At 37.1% G+C, this 23,779-nt stretch overlaps 1 protein-coding gene across 4 annotated transcripts in view; it reads left to right on the forward strand.

The window, feature by feature from the left end:
* Nucleotides 1-23,779, forward strand: part of Bap170 (Brahma associated protein 170kD) — a 55,322-nt gene that overhangs the window by 4,092 nt on the left and 27,451 nt on the right. For 3 of the 4 annotated variants that reach the window (XM_088260056.1, XM_088260057.1, XM_088260059.1), the window contains exons 4-17: nucleotides 291-509; nucleotides 1,134-1,363; nucleotides 2,338-2,528; nucleotides 3,395-3,650; nucleotides 5,104-5,268; nucleotides 7,267-7,400; nucleotides 8,369-8,582; nucleotides 10,403-10,566; nucleotides 13,071-13,201; nucleotides 13,936-13,994; nucleotides 14,994-15,191; nucleotides 21,006-21,086; nucleotides 22,554-22,646; nucleotides 23,298-23,367. In XM_088260056.1, coding sequence (XP_088116182.1) covers nucleotides 291-509; nucleotides 1,134-1,363; nucleotides 2,338-2,528; nucleotides 3,395-3,650; nucleotides 5,104-5,268; nucleotides 7,267-7,400; nucleotides 8,369-8,582; nucleotides 10,403-10,566; nucleotides 13,071-13,201; nucleotides 13,936-13,994; nucleotides 14,994-15,191; nucleotides 21,006-21,086; nucleotides 22,554-22,646; nucleotides 23,298-23,367 — 2,205 coding nt within the window. The remainder of the gene's footprint in view (nucleotides 1-290; nucleotides 510-1,133; nucleotides 1,364-2,337; nucleotides 2,529-3,394; nucleotides 3,651-5,103; nucleotides 5,269-7,266; nucleotides 7,401-8,368; nucleotides 8,583-10,402; nucleotides 10,567-13,070; nucleotides 13,202-13,935; nucleotides 13,995-14,993; nucleotides 15,192-21,005; nucleotides 21,087-22,553; nucleotides 22,647-23,297; nucleotides 23,368-23,779) is intronic. The other variant, XM_088260058.1, reaches the window with a different exon arrangement.

A 23,779-nucleotide genomic window follows, 5' to 3' on the forward strand; every position in this document is an offset into this window, starting at 1 on the left:
GTCCTATTGCTTCATCAATTTTGGTCAACTTTTATTACCTATATATAATTATATATAACAATTTAAAATTTTCTTTTTAATTGGACATACCAGCACTAAATAAGGGACATGTGATGACATCTCATCAAATTACCAAAAAATTTTAGTCTAATTTTAAAATGGACCGCATCTAACCTTACCTTCGTTCTGTCCAGACCGCATCTAACCTAACCTCTCTTCCGTCCAGACCGCATCTAACTTAACATCTGTTCCGTCCAGACCGCATCTAACCTAACCTCTCTTCTGTCCAGAGCACATCCGGGAGAGCGCGGGGCTGCCGCCACTGCACCGGTTCGGCGGCAGCGTGGAGCGCCTCGCCCTGTCGCTGCTGAGCCCGCTGCCCAACGAGCAGGACTTCGGGCTGAACGTGTGCACCATCCTGGCCGCAGACATGAACAACAAGCTGCCCGTCCACACCGTGCCGCACATCGTGGACTTCCTGCTCGGCCACACTGCGGTCTACAACCACTGTAAGCTGATTAAGTACTCTTATGATAGAGAAAGTCCAAAAGAAGTTTTTGAGGTATCTCTACATGAGAGAGTACGGCTATTATCCTTGGCTCTACCCGACCCAGTTTCTCCAGGGTATGCTTGGCTACAATAGTTTAGAGACTAGAAGGAATGTGTATTTGATTACGCATTTTTTCGATTGTTGGATGATAGATAATCCTGAAATTATCCGGAGCATTGGTCTGTATGTTCCCGATAGTTACCTAAGACAGCGTCGGCATAGATTGTTTCACATTCCTATACACAGGACCAACCTGCCGATGGTTATGCCTGTAGGAAGAGCTACCGCTATGTTGAAAAATATCACATTGGATATTGATCTGTTCCATGTCAATACCAAGTCGGGACCCAGACCTCCAGTACGGTAGCCGAGCGTGCTGACCATAACGCTACGGAGGCGGACAAAATCTACAAGCATGTAAATGCTGCTCGCTCAATGTCCGCCTCCTTTGTACGCCGCGCGCATAATGCTGAAAATTGTAAAATGAAAATTCAAAGTAATGTATCAATATGATCCACAAAGTTAATGCTTTCAATATTCAAAACATTCAATATTCAAAACTGAAAATTGCCCGCAATTCCAGCGAGCCTCCGCGACGTCATCGGCCGGTCATACAAAGAGGCGCGCAAGATCAGCACGGACTGGTTCTGGGTGGAGCACGTGCGCCCCACGGGCACGCTGGAGCTACTGGACGAGCGGCGCTTCCCCATCAGCGGGCTGGCCATGCGCGCCATCGTGTCGCAGATCAGCCTCAACTCCTGCCTGCTGGCCGCCGAGGACGCTGACGGGACGCTGCTCCTGCCCGACGACAAGGTCAGCTCGGAGACATCTTAACACATTGTCGTCGGGACACGGCATTTGCCGTTTTTGTCGACTGTCGGTTTTCGGCAGGAAACGGCAATATACGGGTTTGTTATCAGCGTGAAATAAAACGCCTTGAAGGGTAATTTGCTACCTGGGTGCTAGGCGACAGTCTTTCCACGTTATTTGAGATGCCTTGTCCGGATTGGCTAGTGTACCGCTTGTAAAGGCGTCGCCAGAAATCTAGAGTTTTTATGCGATCTCAATCTCCAGTTTAGTTTGAGTCATTTCACGTATTGGACTATTTTTCATACCGTTAGCACTGTTTTGTTTACTGTTTGGTATTTTATTATTTGAATATATTAACATTGTATAGGGAGTGATACCTCGGAGGGGAAGACTATTTTTAGAGTTTACAATGTTTCTCAAATTGTGAAATACGGAATACTTAATTAAAAATTATGATTATAATTTATTTTTGATGATCAAATGTCATTTATAATTTTTTTGAAAATTTAAATCGAAAATATTATTTGGTTTAGAAATTGCGTCAATTTTAAGAAAGCAATATATATTTTTGCGCTAATCGCGAAAAACATCCGCTATAGGCTAGAGTCTATTGTTCGAAGCGCCCGACTACAATGTGTTAACATACATGAAGAGGAATATGAAAGGCTGGGTATTTACAGGGCACACAACCAGGGTGGTTTCAGATCACGCTTATTTTTAGATTTACGTTTTTATAATTCTTAAGTTGGAAAAAGGAGCGAGAAAAACTTGGTACTTGGTATCAGGTATGCCAGATACTTGAAGGTTATTTCAGCTATGGAATGTGTAACTGACTATCTGGATGTTTTTTGGGGATTGGAAGGGTTAAAACATAAAATACAGCAAATAATAAAAAATAAAAGTCTTATACTTGGGCGTAGTCAGGTTAGGAGTCGAAATAATCGGCGATATGTGGTTTTACCAGTATCCTTTTGCAGGACTTGCCAGCCCTGGTGGAGGTGGCGGGGGCCATGCTGGGGGACGCCGAGGGCGTGCTGGCCAACCGCTGCAACGGGGGCGCCCGCGACCTCATTTCGCGGCGCATGTCCCAGGTGGCCACCATCATGCGGAACCTGTCCTTCCACGAGGACAACCTCACCCTGCTGGCCAAGCACCAGACCTTCCTGAGGTACGCTTGATCTAATCCAGTAAAAAGAAAACAATTTTGATAATTTCATTTGATAAGTGGGTAAAAGTTCTGTAACCTTTCTCTTAGGGCGCTTGTGCACTACACGGAATTTTACTGTTCGGCAGTCCTGTTTTTTCGAATAAAAGCGAGTACGACAGTTTAGCGTGATCGAGTTCCCTGATTGCGCACCGATCAAGCACACCGATCGAGCGCACCGATTCGGAAAATGACGGACAAGTACACAAGCCAATCATCCGTTTTATCATGCTAACTGGATTGCGTGACAGTAAAATTCCATGTAGTGCACAAGCGCTCTTATGGTGCTAAAAACTTTAGCTTGCAACGGTGATATGTATTCTGTACATCATATGAAGATGTGATTTAAAAAGGTGAAAAATGTTTATATTCCTGAATGGTGGCGCTGGTAAGTATCTGAAAACGAGAAAAAAAAATACATTGCAAGTAGCCGCCATACCTGGCGTAGTGGCATGACCACCCCGAAGAACATCAGGCATATGGCACTGGATGGTTTGCCTAACTCACATGTCTCCCTAGGTTCATCCTGCTGTGCGTGAACTGCAGCCAGTCGCCCATCAGGCACATGGCGCCGGATGGTTTGCCTAACTCACACGCCCCCCTAAGTTCATCCTGCTGTGCATGAACTGCAGCCAGTCGCCCATTAGGCACATGGCGCTGGATGGTGTGCCCAATTCACATGCCCCCCTAGGTTCATCCTGCTGTGTGCAAACTGCAGCCAGTCGCCCATCAGGCACACGGTGCTGGATGGTTTGCCTAACTCACACGCCCTCCTAGGTTCATCCTGCTGATGCGGCAGATGGTTTTGCCTAATTCATGATTCCCCCTAGGTTCATCCTGCTGTGCGCGAACTGCAGCCAGGCGCCCGTGCGGCAGATGGCGCTGGACGCGCTGGGCAACGTGGCGGGCGAGGTGCGCGTGCGGGACCCGGCCACGTGCCTGCTGTCGCGCCACCTGCTGGCCACGCTGGCCGCCGCGCTCGCCTCGCACGACCGTGCGCGCCTGCTGGCCGCGCTCGAGGTGCTCAACAAGCTGGCGCAGAGCGAGGCCAACGAGGACGTGCTGCTGCGCTGCCTCGAGCCCAAGGTCAGACACCCTGTTGCCATTTAACAGCAGACTCCTGTCAAAAATCTGTATTCGTAGTATTTGTACATAATGCAAACTATGCCATGTTCTCTCCGATTCTGCGGCTTCACATGTTGGCCAATGCTTTTGAAAGGATAGATTTATTTAATTTATTGTTATCCACCTTGATATCTGTACTTTCTCAGCATTTCTTCTCCATGTTATAACGGATAAATTTAGACGTTGTGCTTCACTCTCTCTTGCTGCTCGCTGATAGTGTGTGAAGGAGACGTGTATTTACCAGTGCTAACTATTTGTTATTTTATTATTATTTTATGTTATAAGACTTTTTGTTTCTCTATTAGTGTATTTTTATATTAGATACTGTATATATGTATTATGTTAAAAGCTTTAGGCGTTCAATAAATAAATAAATAAAAATGTTTATTCAACAATAAAACTCACTTATAATCAAAATATAACATTTAATACAACCTTGAAAATTTCGTAAAAACTGTTTTTTTTCCTTTTTCTTGGCACTGCCAGAAAACATTTAAAGCTGAGAAAATAAAAAATGTATCGTAATTTATAATTACAATTGAAACTTGAACTTGACACGATTTAACGTTTCCCTTTATTGAAGTTTCTGTTTCTGTTTTGTATAAATCATACAAATAAAACCTCGATTTTCTGTATCAGAACCCTGATAAAATTTCAAAAAATTAAAATTTTTTATTTTATTTTATTTGTTCGGGAATTGTACAGCTTTAATTATTTTAATTGTAGATTTAAAAAAAGTATACAATAAACAATAGTTATATTAACAATAATAAACATTACTTTACATTACCAAAAATAGTTACATTAATAAAAATAAAGCCAATTAAACAATTCCATATTTATGTTATAATAACTATTAAAAACATTAAGAGATAAAAAATGGTGTGGTATAAAAAATAGATTTTGCAGGAAGGAGAATAATTTTTTTATAACCATACTTTGGCATTTTGAACATTTTGTAACAAGGAAACATCAGAACCTAAAATCTGGCGGTGTCTTTTTTTTTTGAATTACCTAACGTCCAAGTGACTCTGAAATCTAGCTACGGCTTATGCAACACCGTTTATCATGTCCCTACTCAGGCTTCAACTTTATAAGTTTCATAGCCTATGCCTACTTGTGAGTGGATTTGCTCTTTATGTTTAAAGTTACTATAATTTCATGTAACTCGTGAGTGAAAATTCTAGGCAAAAACACTCGCTCTCTGGCGGTGTCAAAAGTCTGCGTAATTGGAGGGCATGTATGACTAGATGTATGGATGTGAAGGAGGCGAGGAGTGTATGTCAGGACAGAAGAGTGTGGCGTTCCATCCTCTCTGCCTACCCCTGCGGTGAAGCGGCGTGATGGTAGTAGTAGTAGTAGAAACATTAGTGTTACCGGAACGACCCCAGTAATTCCGTGTTTTGGTTTGCAGATTTACGAAGAGGTGTGCTCCAATATGACCCTGCACGACATAATGCTGCTGGTAGTGACCCTGGAGTGTGTGTACGCCCTCACCGCCCTCGGAGAGAAGGCCTGCGACTACATAGTCAAGGTCCACGGCCTGGTGGATACCCTTGTCTCCCTCATCACCGTGGAGGTTACTTTCTTTACAAACATGTTTTCTAAGGATGGAAAGTAGGGTAAATGCTGGGAACATGGTGAACGGTGCACTGAAATCAGTTATAATAAAAACCTATTAGCAAAGCTAAACTGCCAGTGCACAACATAGATGACTGGACTTACAATCGGTCATAGGCTGGTTTAAGTGATCATTTTATTACTTACTTACTTACTTATAACCCTTATCCGCACCCAATGGTGCATAGGGCACTGCCTCATATAAACGCAGTGTTATCTTGATCATTAACATGAAGGAAAGGTGATCAGCCCTCCGCTTCAGGTACCAGTCCAGGAAAATATAGAATAAATATTAAGAGTTAAAAAATCACTTACAGTGAAACCCCTATTTTACATTTTTCAAGGGACCGAAAAAAAAAAACTTAAAAATGTAAACGGGGGGTATTGAAAAAAAACGTTTGAAATTTTATTTTTTACTGACAAAAAATGTAAAAACTGGAGGGAAAATGCAAATAGGGGGTATTTAAAAAATGTACCATTTAAAATTTTATTTTTTATTAATATTGAAAAAAATGTTCGAATTTATTTTTTTTATTGAAAAAAATGTAAAAACTTGATTGGAGGAAAAATGCATAACATTTTAAATTTTATTTTGTATTAATTATTGAAAAAAAAACGTTTTAAATTTTATTTTTTAATTGAAAAAATATGTAAAAACTTAATTGGAGGGAAAATGCATAACATTTTAAATTCTATTTTTTATTAATTATTGAAAAAAAAGTTTTATATTTTCGTTTTTATTGAAAAAAAATGTAAAAACTTAATTGGAGGGAAAATGCTAATAGGGGGTATTGAAAAAAAATATAACATTAAAATTTTATTTTTTATTAATAAAATCATGTCATATACATGATTTTATTTTTTCAAAATCTCTTCCGAGTTTATCGTACTTGGATGTGGATATGTACATGTGTTTTGTCACCATTGGACCACATTCCATTGCACTTTTTTTAATCGAAACCCGATTTTTAATTTTTGTAGCCAAAGTAGTGATTTGTAGCCCCAAATCACGCGCCGGCGAAACGCGTGAACCAACGTGTTTATCAACGTTTTCGAGAATGTTCATTTTGGGACATTACTTGAGAAAATAATGTTAAAGGATTGTAATAAACTAATAAAAGAAATTTAAAAACGTAAAAACTGTGCGTAAATGATGATCGCGAATGATGTCAAAAAGAAAGAAGCATCACAAACCGAGTCAAAAACCGAATGACAGAACAAACGTCATAACATTCTAACGGTTAAAATTGAAAGATATCGACCAATCACAACGTCGCTCGCCGACCAATCGCGGCGGAAGTAATGTATACTGCGCAGACTCATTGTCAAGCGCGCGTAACTCGCATATTTGAAATATTTACGACGTAAATTGGGGGAAAAAAACGTAAAAACGGGTAATAAATGTATTGAAATATATCGGGACTGAAATAATAACACGCAATTGGCGGGAAAACTTTAAATCCGGGCATGTAAATTCCGGGTTTCACTGTATATTTATTTGACTCCCTGGGAATCAAACCCGGGACCTTCAGAACCGTAGCTGAGCTTGCTGACCATTACACTACGGAGGCAGACAAAACAAAAACCTATTACCAAAAAGTACTATACCCCAGCAAAAGAGGCATATTTTTAAATTAATCTACCCGCTACAGGGCAGAAAGTGTGGTTTTTGCATTTTGAAGAAACGGTATTGTTTAATTATTTTTTTAAATTATACTAAATATTCTTTAAATGGAGAAAAAACCTTTAGATTTTACCTAAAAGGATCTGTTGCACAGTAAAAAGTTCAATAAGTGGCTTGATATTTATTTTTGCTATAATAATATATATTTAATATAATTGTATTATATTTTTAAACTTTAAAATTGTTCTCCTGAAAAATCAAGTTTTTTTGATTTATGACGTTCTTGAAAGGAGTGAGCGAAATATAAAAAAAAGCTTTTATTTTGCTTTGCAGGCGCAGAGCTACGGGCCCAAAGCCTGCATCCTCATGCGCGTGGTGGAGACTGTCCCGGGGGGCGCCCCTCCCCTCCGCGCCACCAGCCCCCCGCCCCCGCCCGTGCAGCAAGTGCACCATCAGATGCAGCAGCAGTAAGTTGATACTAACTAGTGCATACAATCCACCACCATGTTCTAATAGCCAGGGTGACAGCGGCAGGAAGGTTAGTAACCCTACTAGGGGACCCCAGGATTACGAAACCACCCGCACCGACAGGCCACCTCCCGTACTCTGTAACCAAAACTCTAACTCTCAAACCCTGACTCTGTCAAAGTCAAAACTGTCCGCGTTCCCTTTCCAGGCCCAAATAAAAATTAAAGAGTGGTCATATTTATTCAATATTACCCTGGACGGTACCTGAAGCGGAGGGCTGATCACCTTTCCTTCATGTGTAAACGATCAAGATAACACTGCGTTTATATGACGCAGTGCCCTATGCACCATTGGGGTGCGGATAAGGGTTTTATTATTATTATATTATACAAGAATTTAATTTTTTTATAAAATAATTACATCACAACATATGAAGACAACAAAAATATGGAAATCAGACATAGAAAGGAGAGTAAATGCTGGGAACAAAGTGAATGGTGCACTGAAATCAGTTATAGGAAATAAAAACCTATAAAAAGGAGCAGAGGAAGACCGAGAAAAACTTGGCGCAATCAAGTATGCCAAATACTTGAAAGCGGTCAGGTTAGGAGTCGTAATAATCGGCGGGTATGTATGAGGAGATGCATGAATGTGGAAGAGGCGAAGAATGTTTGAAAAGACAGAGTGGTGTGGCATTCTACTCTCTCTGCCTACCCCTGCGGTGAAGCGGTGTGATGGTTAGTTAGTTAATTTTTTGGAAATCTGGGCATTTACAGGGCTTAGGGAAAGGAGAGCGTTTGCAAATGTGTAAGGCCTTTCGAAGCCTCCTCTATGTCACTGTTGTAATCTTGATTTCTTGGCATAGGGACCTACCTGATTCACCACAGTTTGTTACTTAAGAAGAGGAATAGGAAAATAGCAACAACGACTAGACTGATTAACAAATCTGTACACGTTCCCTCTCCAGGCCCCAGATCCAGCAGCTGCAGACGCAGTCCGTGCAGCAGCTGCAGACGGTGACGAGTGTGGCAAGCGCGCTCAGCGCGCCGGCGCAGCGGGCTGCCTCGCCCGGGGGCGCGCAGGCCGGCCCGCCGGCGCCAACCCCCAAGGAGGCGCTGCCGCCCTCGCACATCGGCAAGCTGACCGTGCAGCAGCAGCACGCTCATCAGCAGGTCATACACGTGAGTCGACCTCAATTGTCTACGCATGCACCAGCCCTTAGCCCTTTGACTGAGTTTTAACACACTATCTGCGGGAAGGGTAATTTTACCTTTTCACTTGACTCATCGTAAGTTGCTTGTAAGTTATTTTTACGCATGACTTTTGCGGCATCTTTTGATCTCATATCGATGTATACAGTATGGTTAAATGTTATCACTAGTTTTCAGAGATGTTTATCTCTATTATGTGCGTGAATCCGCCTGCAGATAGTGTGTTTAAAGATTTTTATGAAAAAAGGGCAAGTTTAAAAAAAAAATTTAATACAAATTAAGATTTTTTAAAAATGGAATAACCCACAAAGCCTCTTTACAAGCTTGTCTGCAGGTAGGATAGTAAGAATAGGGAAGGGAACACTTCATCATCTAAAATGGAAAGAAAATAAATATACATATTTTGAATTTACTTTTCAATTGGCGGAAATCTGAAGAATGATATTGTAGTCGTACAGGAGAAAGTGGCCAACTAACAAAACGTAAAACGTTCAGGAGGGCCATTTAGGTCACTTTTGCTTGGCAAGAAAATAAACATCAATGCAGTGAGCCATTTTTAATTAGTCAATATACATATTATACTTCCAAGTTTAAATTCCTTTGAGATTTTTTCAGGGCAAAATTAAGCTAGTAAGATATCGAATAGTCAACGATCGCGTTTTTGTAATATGCACTTGGTCACTTTCTCCTGTATGACTACGATATACAGACTATACAATAGAAAACTAAAGAAGATAACTCCCTCGTACTGCATAAATGTATATCTTCCCCTATAATATATATTTTTATATGTATAACATGATACTATAAACAAAAACAAAAAAAGTCCATTTGGAGAGGCTCAGCGCAACTAAAATTATAAGATTGTATTCAGTAGAAATGTATAGAAATTGTGTTAAATAAACAATAAATGTAATTCTGTATATTAAATTAATTAAATAAAAAGCTATATAAGCTATTAAATGTTTTGACCAATATCACTACATAGTCTGTTTTTGGTTGGTTGGAAAATATTGCTTTTTAGCAATGAGCCCGCCAATGTACATATTTCTTTTCTGTACATGAAGTTTTAATAAAATAATCACTTGAGAGTAATTGTCCTTGTCTTGGGCAGCTGTAAATATCACCTCGACAGTCCTGATCCCCCTCCAATCTCATATATTCCGGAGCGAGGAGATCTGTCTTCTGCCCACACCTCGACGACCCTCTATTTTTCCTTTCTTTTGTTGAAATATAAAACATAAGAAGAGGGATAATTTATATTTGATGCAATTACTTTGTGATTTTCCATTTTATAATTAAAATACAGCTTTGTTTTATTCTTCTTCTTCAAACCCTTATCCGCACCCCAATATGGCATAGGGCACTGCATATAAATGCAGTTTTATCTTGATCGTTCACACATGAAGGAAAGGTGATCCCTCCGCTTCAGGTACCAGTCCAGGGTGATATTGAATAAATATTAGAGTGAGAAAATCACTTGGTTTTATTTGACCCCCCCATGGAAATCGAACCCGGGACCTCCAGAATGGTAGCCGAGCGTGCTGACCATTACACTATTTGTTTTATAATTGCTATAAATATTTTATTATAATGTCTACCGGTTTCGAAGCTAACCACTTTTTTTTGAAGACTGATTTATACTAGTATTAATCAGTCTTGAAAAAAAAAGCCGTTAGCTTTGAAACCGGTAATTACAATTAAGTTCCAATTAAAATATAGTGATTTAAAAACAAAGTTATATAGAAAAAGGTTTTACATTACAACGTGAAGAAATCTCCGTTTTCCAGGAAAATGAGCAGTTTGCCCTCGCCTGGTTGCGGAGCACCTGGGAGCCGTGCCCGGCCAATGTCCGTCTGGACTCGGCCGAGATCTACAACCAGTATATGGCCTGTTGTCAGAAGGTCGGCCGCAAGGGTGTCATATCGCCCCTGCACTTCCCTAGATGCGTCAGGTAATGTTTGCCCTTTCTACTTGCGCTGTGCCAAACAGTACATTGCTCACTGCCAGAAGGTCAGACGAAATCAATTTGGATTCAATCATTTTAAGCTAATCACAAATTTAGTTGTGCATTATTGCATATTTCGCTCACTCCTTTCAAGAACGTCATATATAAAGGGTCCGCCAAATAACTTTTTTTTTTTAAAACAGGGCGCAAAACATCGAGTGTAGCTTCGGCTGTGTGGCACGTAGCGCCGTCCTGTTGAAACCAAATGTTGCCAATATCCTCCTCTTCAATTTTTGTGAACAAAAATCCGTTCAACATGGCCCGATAACGATCGCCATTGACTGTAACGGCCACTCCTTGCTCATTTTCAAAGAAAAATGGCCCAATTATGCCTCTGGACCAAAATCCGCACCAAACAGTGACTCGTTTTGGGTGTACCGGCTTTTCAATGTATGCGTGCGGGTTTTCTGTGCCCCAAATACGACAATTTTGCTTGTTTACATACCCGCCAAGATCAAAATGAGCTTCATCCGAAAAGATGATTTTTTTGGCAAAATCGGCATCTTCTGTAAGTCGATCGCAGGCCCACTCAGCGAAGCGAAAACGCATTGGATGGTCAGTTGGCTTCAACTCCTGAACCAATTGGACTTTGTATGGCGTCATACCAAGGTCTTTATGCAAAATTCGTCTCAATGATGTCTCCGAAATGTTCAATTGTTGAGAACGACGGTGAATTGATGTTGATGGCGCTTCACGCACACTTTCTGCCACAACATCGATATTCTCGGGTGTACGCACTGTTTTTGGCTTTTCACGCTTTGGTTTATCGATGAGGATGCCAGTTTCTTTCACTTTTTTCACAAGATAACGAACATACGGAGCTGACGGTGCTTCTCTTCTTCCAAAAACCGTACGCAATTTTCGCACACATTCTGCAACATTACCATGATTTTCAAAGTAATGTCGCAATATTTCCCAGCGTTGTTCAAGCGTATACACAACCATATTCGCTCAGCGGAAGGATAAAACTAATTATCTGTCAAATCAGACATGAGCTAAGTGTTACCATTCACGAAATAAGCACTAGTTGAAAAAAAAAACTTTAGATGGCGGACCCTATAAAAAAACTTGATTTTTCATGAGAACATTTTTAAATTATTGGGTAATATATCCAAAATAAAACACGGTTTTTGTTGGATTGAATTCTACATTTATTTATGTATATTTTAATACATGACGCGTTTCGTCTTCTTAGGACATTATCAAACACTTCTTAGGAAATTATTTTGGATATATTACCAACAATTCAATATGGAATTCTACCAACTGTCTGCAGTTACAATAAGTAACATTTTTAATGTTTAAAAATATAATACAATGTATTCAAAATAAATATCAAGCCACTTATTGAACTTTTTACTGCGCAACAGATCTTTTTCGGTAAAACCTGAAGGATTTTTCTCCATTTGAAAAATATTTAGTATATAAAAAAAAATAATTGAACAATATCTTTTCTTCAAAATGCAAAAATAACACTTTCTGCTCTGTAGCAGGTAAATATTAAGTTAAAAATATGCCGCTTTTGCTGGGATATAGTACATTTTCTGGGTATTCCGAAAACATGCACAACTGAAAATTGACGATTTTTGATTTATGACGTTATTGAAAGGAGTGAGCGATTTGTCATTTATGAATTAAATGAAATAATAGTAACTTTAATTTTAACTCTAGTCTGCTTCAGTTGTGTAATGTTTAGCGTGTTTAGCTACCATTGTGGAGGTTTCGGGTTGGACAATCAAATAGTTTTTTCCGCTTTTATTTTATTTGACCGGTGACCGGATTTCGTCGCTACCAACATCGACTGGTAGGTCACTGGTCAAATAGAATAAAATTGGAAAAAACTACAGGCGGACCTCAACTTTTGCACATGATTGGTTCCTGAAAATGTGTGCAAAATTTAAATGTTCCTCTCCCAACTGGGTAACTAAAGAAGTAACATTATTTTTTGACATCTCATCAAAGATGAAGAAGAATATGGATGTCTTCCATATTCTTTTTCATCTTTGATGAGATGCCTAAAAATAATATGAAAAATACTCCTATAATTGGAGATAATCCAGATTTGTGAACAAGTATTTCGACACACTCAAAATTTTGTAAAGAAGTAATACCTCTAAAGAAAAAAGAAGTTTTGTAAAGAAGTTTGTCCTCCTCCGTAGTGTAATGGTCAACACGCTCCGCTACAGTTCTGGAGGTCCCGGGTTTGATTCCCAGGGGGGGTCAAATAAATATAAGTGATTTTTTCACTGTAATATTTATTCTATATTACCCTGGACTGGTACCTGAAGCGGAGGGCTGATCACCTTTCCTTCATGTGTAAAAAAAACGATCAAGATAACTCTGCGTTTATATGACGCAGTGCCCTATGCACCATTGGGGTGCGGATAAGGGTTTAAGAAGTAAGAAGAAGAATACCTCTAATGTTTACTGTGTGAATTTTGGCATTCTAGATCTGTTTTCGGTGGAATGGTTGGTCCTACACCACTGAAGGTTGCGACGGGTGAAACTCAGCAGTGCTATATGGGCTTGAGGCAGAGGCCCTCCACCATCAACAAAACCCCCGTCGTTAGTGTGAAAACTGGTAAAAATTTAAATTTTCTCTCACCGTCTCATATATTTTTACTTAACACATTTCAGACTTGTATTGTTTACGCCTGCGGACCGCTGGCAACGAGATTTTATAATTATTATTTTTTTGTAAAAAGAAAAATATTTGTGTTTTATTATTTACACAAACATTTCAATTTCATACTATTGTTATACGATGCAGTGCCCTATGCACCATTAAGTGTGAAAAGGAAACAAAAAAAACATTTACATTTTTTTTAATTAAGGAGATGTTTTTTTACAGTAAATTTTGCTTAATAAGTCAAATAAATATCCATTTTAAATTAAAAATTTTATTTTTAATGTTTGTGTTTTTATTATTTTCACAAATATTTCATTTCATACTATTTCTGTGAGTCTAAGCGGCGCATTATTAGAAATTAAGAAAGGTGTGTCGAGATGGTTTGGGCATGTGAATCGAATGAGTGAAGAAAGAATAGTAAAACAAATTTATGAGGCGAATGTAGTTGGTAATAAAAGCAGAGAAATACAGAGGAAATCTTGCCATGGTTAGTTAGTTAGTTTTGTAGAAATTTCTAAAGTATTGTTACAATTTATTATGAAAATTTAAATTCATGACCTTGAAAATGGCGATAACAAATTACGAAAATATTGTTTTAACTTAGTGTTAGGGCGTTTGTGTATACCAAGTCATTCTATGTGGACCCATTATTTCCAGTACAAGTAATTTTTTATACATTTTTCTAGGACCAGCCTCTCCAATTTTGAAAGCTCAGCTCAATAAAGCTGAACAAAACAAACTCCAGGTATGTTTTTTATGCAATCATTTCTTTTTTAACACCCTGTCTGTGCTCAAAGCTGTATAGGGCACCACATCGAATTGATAAATTGTCAATTTGATCATTATATGTATATAAAATTGTTCAGATTCTTAGATATATAAGTGGAGTATATTTGGTGGGGTACAGACGGTGTAAATGAAGAAGCTCAGGGTGAAGGATATCATGAATAACCATTCCATCGTCAGGACAAATGTACAGTTACTTGTTAACCTTAATCCCATGTTCCAAAATAAGAAATAGATTTTTCTCATCGGGAATATTATATGTATATATGACTTATGTATGTAATATGTTTTGAAATAAATAAAAATAATTTTTTTTTTTTTTTTGCAGAGACCCACCAAGTCACCTTGTGTGTCTTGTCGGTGGAGTTATTTTTTAATAAATTTTTTATTGTTTTTAACGATTTTAACCTAATATAGACACAAAAAAGGGAAAAAAATTAAGAATATAAACATTTTACAATTTTCATAAAATTAACTCTTGATCATTTACCCATTCCTTTGTTTTGCCTTTGTTCCATATTTTATTTTGACCTCTAACATCCGTCGGTAACAAATTAAAAATGTTCGGAACGATATATTACAGTGTTGGACTCCCATATTTATTGTTAATTCTTGGGACTATCAAACCTTCGTTGTGTGTAAATCGTGTATCATGGTTGTGTACTAAAGGATTTTCATATTTTTGTCTAGTTTGTTGTTCAGCGATGATACTCATCCACAATATTCCACGTACCGGCAGTAATTTTAAATGTTTATATATCAAGATTGGATTGTCCCTTTGATTATAAATATGACTGGGCATATTTTTTTTGACCATGGAATATTGCAGATTTTGAACCATTTTTAAATTTGTTTTCGTCGAATGTCCCCAAGACTTAATTCCATATCTTAATATGGATGTATGAAAATGCACGGATGTATGATGTAATGAAAAATGTATTCTTGTTACGAATCCCAGATGGGCTCGCACCCGCACCTGTCGCACGCGCTGGGCGAGGCCCCCGGCCCCTCCAGCTCCCCGCCCCCGCTGCTGCAGGTGGCGCCCCCCGCCCCCGCCCCCGCCCCCGCGCCCGGCTCTAGCACCTCGCTCATCAAGCACCTGCTGGCGCACAAGGTGAGCGCCGCGCCCGGCCCCGCGGAGCGCATGCACCCCCAGGTAACGCTAACACACTAACCCCGCATCTTGCTCTAGTACCCTAGTCATCAGTCAAGTCGTATCTCGGTGTTGCTTAAGAAAACCCGCAAATATAAGTCTGTAAAGGTGGGGACTGACCGGAGTATTTCGTCGTAACGTAACACATTATGATAACGAAACGCCAATCCACATTCTCTACAATTGTGACGCACTCGCTCACAAACGAAGTCACATCCTTGGAGGACCTCTATTGGACTCCGAGAAGGTGAAGCTCTTACCACCAAGACAGGTCGTGAGTTACATGACTCATGTAGGTCTTGGCAGTGAGCTGTAATACAGAGGGAAGTCACAATAGACCTAATATGGTCGCAGTGACATAAGGGATGCAAGATCCCTTGACCCCAAAAAAAACACATTATGATGCGAGCATTCGTATAGTTAGTACAGCGTTCCGAGTGCTCCATCCAATGTTGGATGCTAGCCGCGAATGTTACGTTACAACGAAATGTGGAGTTCAGTCCCCATCTTAAGAATCTGCTGACATTATGATTTTTTTTTAATAAACAAGAGAAATATTTGTGTTTTCATAATTTATAAAAACACTTCAATTTCATACTATTTCTGTGAGCCTGAGCGGCTCATCATTACAAATAGGTATCGAATTGTGGAAATGTTGGTTTGAACTCGGAAACTCTGACTCGAGAGTCCGCGACACTGATCACAGGACCACAACCCGACACTAATTGAATGGAAATTACAATGGTCTCTGGTACATAAAAGCCTTCTCAATCCAACCATAGATGGCTCCAGTGCATTCGCACATAAAGTGTAATCGAGATTTATGATACATGTAAGAGTTTCAAAAATTTGAGTAGTGTGGTTGTCAATCATGTCATGTCACATAGTTCAAAAATCAGCCATGGATACAGACTCCAATTTCCTAAAAAATTGTGTGTTGTCACTTTCGACATATGTGTCGCTACTTTCAAAATCTGCCAGATATTATTGTTTAAATATTGAAATAATTGAAAACCCTGCTAAAAAATACTTAAAAACTGCGTTCGAACTCCGCTACATTCATGAAACTTGCCTTCTGACCCATATCGGCCAATCAGAGAGCGGGGATAAGTAAAAAATTAAGATGACGTCATTATCGGTTTGTGTCTCGTGTTTTTTTTTTTTAAATATTGAAAAAAATCCAAAAAAAATGGGAAAATTCTCTATTTCATAATATTTTATCTAATGATAGACAAATCTTTTAACCATAAATGTTGCCCGGGGAATTTGCATTTTTTGTATAATCGATTTACATGGATCTGGCAGATTTTGAAAGTAGGCGACACATATATACAACATTCCAAAGTTTAAATTGTATGATTATAAATCAGACAAATGAAAAATAAAAATGCAACATCTCATAATTTATTAAATTTTACTGCCATGAAGAAATATAGATGGACGATGTCATTGGCTGATATTGAAATTCTGTATTTTTTCTTTGTATCATTTTATAATTTTTTATCAATTTTATATTTTTCAGTTTAATTGTCTCTTTCCAGTGATCAGGTTTATTTGAATTATTTTTCTGAGCAATGCACTTAAGAATAACGTGATGCGTATAGAATGATCTACTAGTATTGATTTTTTTAGATTAAAAAATACTAATTTTGTTAGATTAACATAGCACTTTGTATTGTTTTTTTCTGGGTCAATATGCCATATTGTGTGGAAACTTTACTTTGCAGACGTTTCTGCCACCATCGTAAACACCATTATCAGGGTTAACATCAGCAAAGAATAGTTTGGAGACACAATGGCATAATTACTCTATTTTTTGTTTCGGCATTAACTTTGTGGTAAAACATGTTAAAATTATTAAAGAAAACACTTGGTTTTATACCACTTGAGTTTTATTAAAGACTGCTAGTTTCGGAAGCTAAACTTCCATTGTCAGGTCTGAATAGTAACTAAAATATAAAATATAAAATTGTTCTATAAATAAGGAGAAGGGAATGTTAGGGGGAGCAGGTTAGTCAAGGGGCGGAGTTTGAAAACATAGGAAAAATGGAAAGCAAAGTGAAGAATTTTGAAACAATATATTATTTAATTATATATTTTAGTTATTATTCAGACCTGACGATGGAAGATTAGCTTCCGAAACTAGTAGTCTTTAATGAAACTCAAGTGGTATAAAAACAAGTGTTTTCTTTAATCATTGCATAATAACTCAAAAATAATTAGATAAATACTATTGAAAAAAATATTGATTGATGTTGCCTTGCGTATGATGCAGATCCGTTACTAAACACTTTATTTTTTTTCCTTGAGAGGAATTTCTTCTTCTAACCCTTATCTGCACCCAACGGTGCATAGAGCACTGCATCGTATTGATGCAGTGTTTTCCTGAGTGTTGATTACATGATGGTAAGGTCCTGCGCTTCAGGTACCAGTCCAAGATAATCTAGATAAGTTTTTTTGTTGAAATCTCAAATCTAAAGTTGTTCAATGATTGCTTTGATTTTTTTTCACAATGTTGCATTCGAGTACGCGTGTGTATTTACACACTCATTTCCATTTAACCTGACTGAGCCACAAAAACGCGTGACCAGATACATAAGTATTAAATAAAATTATATTGAAAAATCACTGATATAAATTTTTTCATTAAACGATTCGCCCGTTCACTTTGCAGCAATATGTATCCAATTTTAATTTTAAAATACACACCTCTATTTCTTAAAAATCTATTGTGACACGCGATTTGATGCATTCTGCGTCATATATGGTGTTTGAAAATGGTGCAAAATGCATGGAAACACTTGACACAATAGATTTTAAAAAGTAGTGGTATGTGTCGGGTGTGGTCCCGTGGTTAGTGTCTCGGAGTCTTAAGTCAGAGTTCCTCGGTTCGAACCCACTCTGCCACAATTTGATACCTATTTCTAATAATGAGCCGCTTAGGCTCATAGAAATAGTATGAAATTGAAATATTTGTGTAAATAATAAAAACACAAATATAAAAAATATAAAAAAATAAAATTTAAAATGGATATTTATTTGACTTATTAAGGAAAATTTAATTTAAATTAAATTAAATTAATTTTTTAAAATTAAATTAAATTTAAAAAAGTATGTATGTTTTTTTGTTTCTTTTTCACACTTAATGGTGCATAGGGCGCTGCATCGCATAATACAATCTTATCGTTATTGTAAATTACATGAAGGCTCAGTGGTTTCGAGGAAGTGATCAGTTATTTTATAAGTTTAAGTAGTCATAAAAATTGATACAGGTTAGATACTCATTAACTGATGCATTTTTGAAAATATTTTATTTTCCGCATGGTGTGAAATAATGTATTTAGTTTCTGATAATAAGATTTGTCAATTTTTGTTTGTTTTTTGTTTTGACAGATCGTTGCTTTGATAATATTGATTAAATTATTAATACCATGTCAAATTAGAAAGTTTCCAACAACAAAATAATATTAACTTATTAATAATGATATGATTTTACTATGTTGTAATATTTTATGTATAATTTTTACCGTATTTTACTGACTATAAGATTCACCGTTTTCTTTAAAAATTGCCTCCCAAATTCCGGTGCGTTTTTTAATACTCGAAATTGATATAAAAATGTCCAGTGTTAAATTCTAAATTCCCATCAGTCTTAAAAATGGCCATGTATTCAATTCCGCAAGAAACCTATCTCTATCTAGCAATATTTGCAACGATGGGAATCTTACAATAAAAAATGTAGTCCACCATACATGCATTTTTAGTACACAAAAACCATGTGAAATGCATATTTAATATATGTAAGTGACATTTCACTCACTTCTTTCAACTACATCATACATATATCAAATAACTAGATTTTTCAGGAGATCGTTTTTAAAGTTTAAAAATACAATAAAATGTATTAAAAATAAATATCAGCCACTTATTAAACTTTTTACTGTGAAACAGATCTTTTTAGGTAAAAAAAAGAAGGTTTTTTTCTCCATTTGAAAAATATTAAGGATATCTTTAAAAAATAATTAAACAATACATTTTCTTCAAATTGCAAAAACAACACTTTCTGCCCTGTAGCCGGTAAATATTAAGTTAAAAATATGCCGCTTTTGCTGGGATATAGTACATTTTCTGGGCATTCCGAAAACATGCACAACTGAATATTTAAATTTTTGATTTATGACGTTGTTGAAAGCAGTGAGCGATATGTCAGATTATAGTAAGAGTGGTAAAATGTTATTTAATGAATCGAATGCCTCTGTATGGAAAGTTCATGACATATTTGATAGAAAATCTTGGTTAATCAATGTTATTTTACTGGGAACTTAAATACCTCCCTAAAGATATTTTAATTTATTATACGACTTGGTTTTCGACTAGATGAATTTATTTACTCAAGTAAGAGTGATATGCCATACACATTCTAGCAGAAGGTATAAAGCCTTACATATACCTCTTTTGGTCAAAAGAACCTCGATTATTATTTATTTATTTATTTATTGAATGGCTAATGCCTTAAACATAATAATAATAATAATAAAACCCTCATCCGCACCCCAATGGTGCATAGGGCACTGTGTCATATAAATGCAGTGTTATCTTGATCGTTTACACATGAAGGAAAGGTGATCAGCCCTCCGCTTCAGGTACCAGTCCATGGTAATATTGAATAAATATTACAGTGAAAAAATCACTTGTATTTATTTTACCCCCCTTGGGAATCGAACCCGGGACCTCCAGAATGGTAGCCGAGCGTGCTGACCACTATACTACGGAGGCGGACAACATGCCTTAAACATAATACATATATACAATATCTAGTATAAAAATACACTAATAGAGAAACAAAAAGTCGTTAACATAATATAATAATAAAATAACAAATAGTAAGCACTGGTAAATACACGTCTCCTTCACACACTATCAGCGAGCAGCAAGAGAGAATGAAACACAACGTTTAAATTCATCTATTATAATATGGAGAAGAAATGCTGAGAAAGTACAGACTTCAAGGTGGATAACAATATATTAAATCTATACTTTGAAAAACATTGGCTAATATGTGGCCATGTCATTTGATTGCATACCATAAACAATTTTCTTTTGTATAATTTTATAAATAAACATTGTAAAATGTCCCCTCGGTACGGGAAGACTCAGCGAGGGCACATTATCGTAATTTGTAATTATGTTATGTATCTAATACAGGAAACACTTGATAGTTGTTTAAAGAAAACGAAACATTTCAAACTATTTTCAGTTGTTTTTTGTTGTTGTGTCGGATTAAAACAAACTGCTGAATCTTTCTTTGAAATTACGTGATGCTAAATTGTGCATTATGGAATTTTTTAACCATTCCGGTTGAGTCTACAGAAAACCATATATTTTAATCGACGCCCCCTACGTAAAGTACTCTATCTGCAAATCTGTTACTTTACAGGAGAGAGCTTAGAATATTTTTTCAACGTATTCATTTTTATTAATAAACGGTTTTATCTGAAATTCTAAACTAGTATTATTAATTTGAAAACACGATAAAATAATGTATTACATCGTTTTAAAACTTTATTCTTTGTCAAAATTAAGTAGTTAGCGTTTTAGGAGTTCAGTTCATTTTGAAAATTCGATGTAGATAGCGTCTTATACGCCTGAAAACTAGGCGTAATTTATTTTATATATAAATTTCTTGTTTGTTTATATTTGTAGATAACGATTAGTTGATAACATACACCAAATATCTCAAAATCGACAAAAATGTATTTAGAGCACTTTACGTAGGGCAGGTTGAAATGATACTACATGTGTTTGATCTACTTCAAGGTGACGCAGCGTCAAAACCAGCAGAGATTAATGGGACAAAATTCCCAAACACCGTCCTCTCCGCAAACGGCATCCACACCGGTAAGTTTACAGAACCTGGACCTTGTATCTTCTGTACATGTCATGTCAGGTCCCCTGGACGTCGAATATCACTTAAAAGTAATTGTCCTTGTCTTGGGCAGCTGTAAACAGCGCCTCGACGGTCCTGATCCCCGTTCAATCTCATATATTCCGGAGCCAGGAGATCTGTCTTCTGCCCGCACTTCGTCAACCCTCTATTTTGCATTTTATGATTAGGTGCAATAGCTCGTACCTTTCTCCTCTTAGCACATGTCGCTCACTCCTTTCAAGAACGTCATAAATAAAAAATCGTAAATTTTCAGTTGTGCATGTTTTCGGAATGCCAAGAAAATGTACTATATCCCAGCAAAAGCGGCATATTTTTAACTTAATATTTACCCGCTACAGGGCAGAAAGTGTTGTTTTTACATTTTGAAGAAAAGGTATTGTTTAATTATTTTTTTAAATATACTAAATATTTTTAAAACGGAGAAAAAACTTTCAGGTTTTACCTAAAAAGATCTGTTGCACAGTAAAAAGTTTAATAAGTGGCTTGATATTTATTTTGTAACACTTTGTATTATATTTTTAAATTTTGAAAACGTTATTCTGAAAAATCAAGTTTTTTGATTTATGACTTTCTTGAAAAGAGTGAGCGATGTCCCAGATACGACACATTCCGGATCTTGATATCAGTATGACCTTATACGCTCCATTGATTTGTTTACTGACTTCAGATCATAAAGGCAAACAAATTTTTATTCAGAATCTGGATTCAGAATTATATGAGGTCAAAAAATAAAATAAAATAATTATATTCATTAAGAAAGGTGTGTTGACATGGTATGGCCATGTGTATTGAACGAGTGAAGAAAGAATATGAAAGAAAACAAATTTATGAGGCGAAGGTGGTTGGTAATAGAAACAGAGAAAGACCGAGGAAAACTTGGCATGATAAAGTATTTCAAATACTTGGGCGTGGTCGGGCCAGGAGTCAGAATAATTGTCAGGTATGTATGAGGAGATGCATGAACGTGAAAGAGAACAAAGATTGTTAGCAAAGACAGATTGGTGTGGCATTCTATTCTCAGTGCCTACCCCTGCAGGGAAGAAGCCTGATTTTTTTTTTAAATTACCTAACGTCCAAGTGACTCTGAAATCTAGCTACGGCTTATGCAACACCGTTTATCATGTCCCTACCCAGGCTTCAACTTTATAAGTTTCATAGCCTATGCCCACTTGTTGAGTGGATTTACTCTTTATGTTTAAAGTTACTATAATTTCATGTAATTCATGAGTGAAAATTCTAGGAAAAAACACTCGCTAGAAGTCGTCTGATGGTTAGTTAGCTAGTTTATATAATGAGAACATAAACATTTCCCTTTGATTTCTAAAAATAATAATCCAATTTAATTTGTACCCTTGCTCTTCATATTGACGTATTTAAAAAAAAAAAGGTAATTTTAATGGTTTTTCCTAATAATGTAGATGGAATTGGATGCCGAAGCTCTCATATCATGCAGCACCATCACATCGACTGGAGTCACAAGCACGGCACCTTCCCCTCTCAGCAACGCCAAGGTGAGTTCATGGGAACAATTTCCTAATGGAATATCATAAGTCTAACAATCGTACTTAATGTAGCCCACCTATCCATACACAGCAAAGCAAATAAGGGTTCTGAAAACCACAAATATTTGTGGTTTTCAGCGTACATGGTGTTTACGGCGTACATATGTACGCCGTAAACAATGTGGATGAACATTTAAAAATAGCCTGCATATATGCACTACACACCCGTGTAGGAGAAACAAATTACAAACAAAATTAAGTTTCGGTTTTGGTACAATTTTTTTTTTTCATTAATATGTTCTTCTTCTTCTTCATCTTGTTGTGGGCCTTGTGGCCTGTTTTTAAGAGGGATTAGCCTCCTGCAATGTCGATTCCCAGCTATCGACCCATCTCTTTGGTGGTCTGCCCGGAGTCGTCTACCATGGGGTTGGCCGTACAGTGCAATGTGGGGGAGTCTGGATGGTTCCATTCTCCTCACATGCGCATACCATTGTCTACTTCGTTGCCTTCCCTACCTAACAACATCTTCGATCTCGCATATTTCCCTGATCGTTTTTTATTCTATCTCAAAGACTCTTGCCTGATATGCTTCTTAGAGTCTTCATTTCTGACACTATATGTTGAAATTATTATATAATTGATGTATCAAATTTTCCACAGAATCCCAGTGTTCCTCCATTGATGCCCATAAGCAGAAACACGACCCCATCAAAGCAGGATGATGTAATAGGTAATAAAACATTATCTCCATTTTGTAGCAGGTATTTCTATGGTTATTTTTTTTTCTCAACCAATGATGCCGAGAACTCACGTGTGAAAGAAAGTGTCAACCAAAAGATAAATACAACTTCCGAAATTTGAGTAGTGTGGTTGTCAATTATGGGTAGAATGGTGAACGCTACATGTGTATAAAGTGACCGCTTAAACCAGCCTTTGACAGATTGTAAGCTCTGAAAATTTTCAGACGTCCACATTCTCCTTCATCCGTGTTGGAATGTGTTGAAAATGATTTTTTTTTCAAATTTGGTAATTTGTAATTATTTTTTAAATTCTGAGTTCTTACAAGCTTTTACTGTACATTTACATTTGTGTTTATAAATTTTTGGTTGGATTTTCCTGAGTTGGCAAAGAAGGGTGAAAAA

This window comes from Brachycentrus maculatus, unplaced genomic scaffold (genome assembly GCF_059751285.1).
Source record: "Brachycentrus maculatus isolate JH-2025_06_01 unplaced genomic scaffold, ASM5975128v1 h1tg000122l, whole genome shotgun sequence".
Taxonomy (NCBI): domain Eukaryota; kingdom Metazoa; phylum Arthropoda; class Insecta; order Trichoptera; family Brachycentridae; genus Brachycentrus; species Brachycentrus maculatus.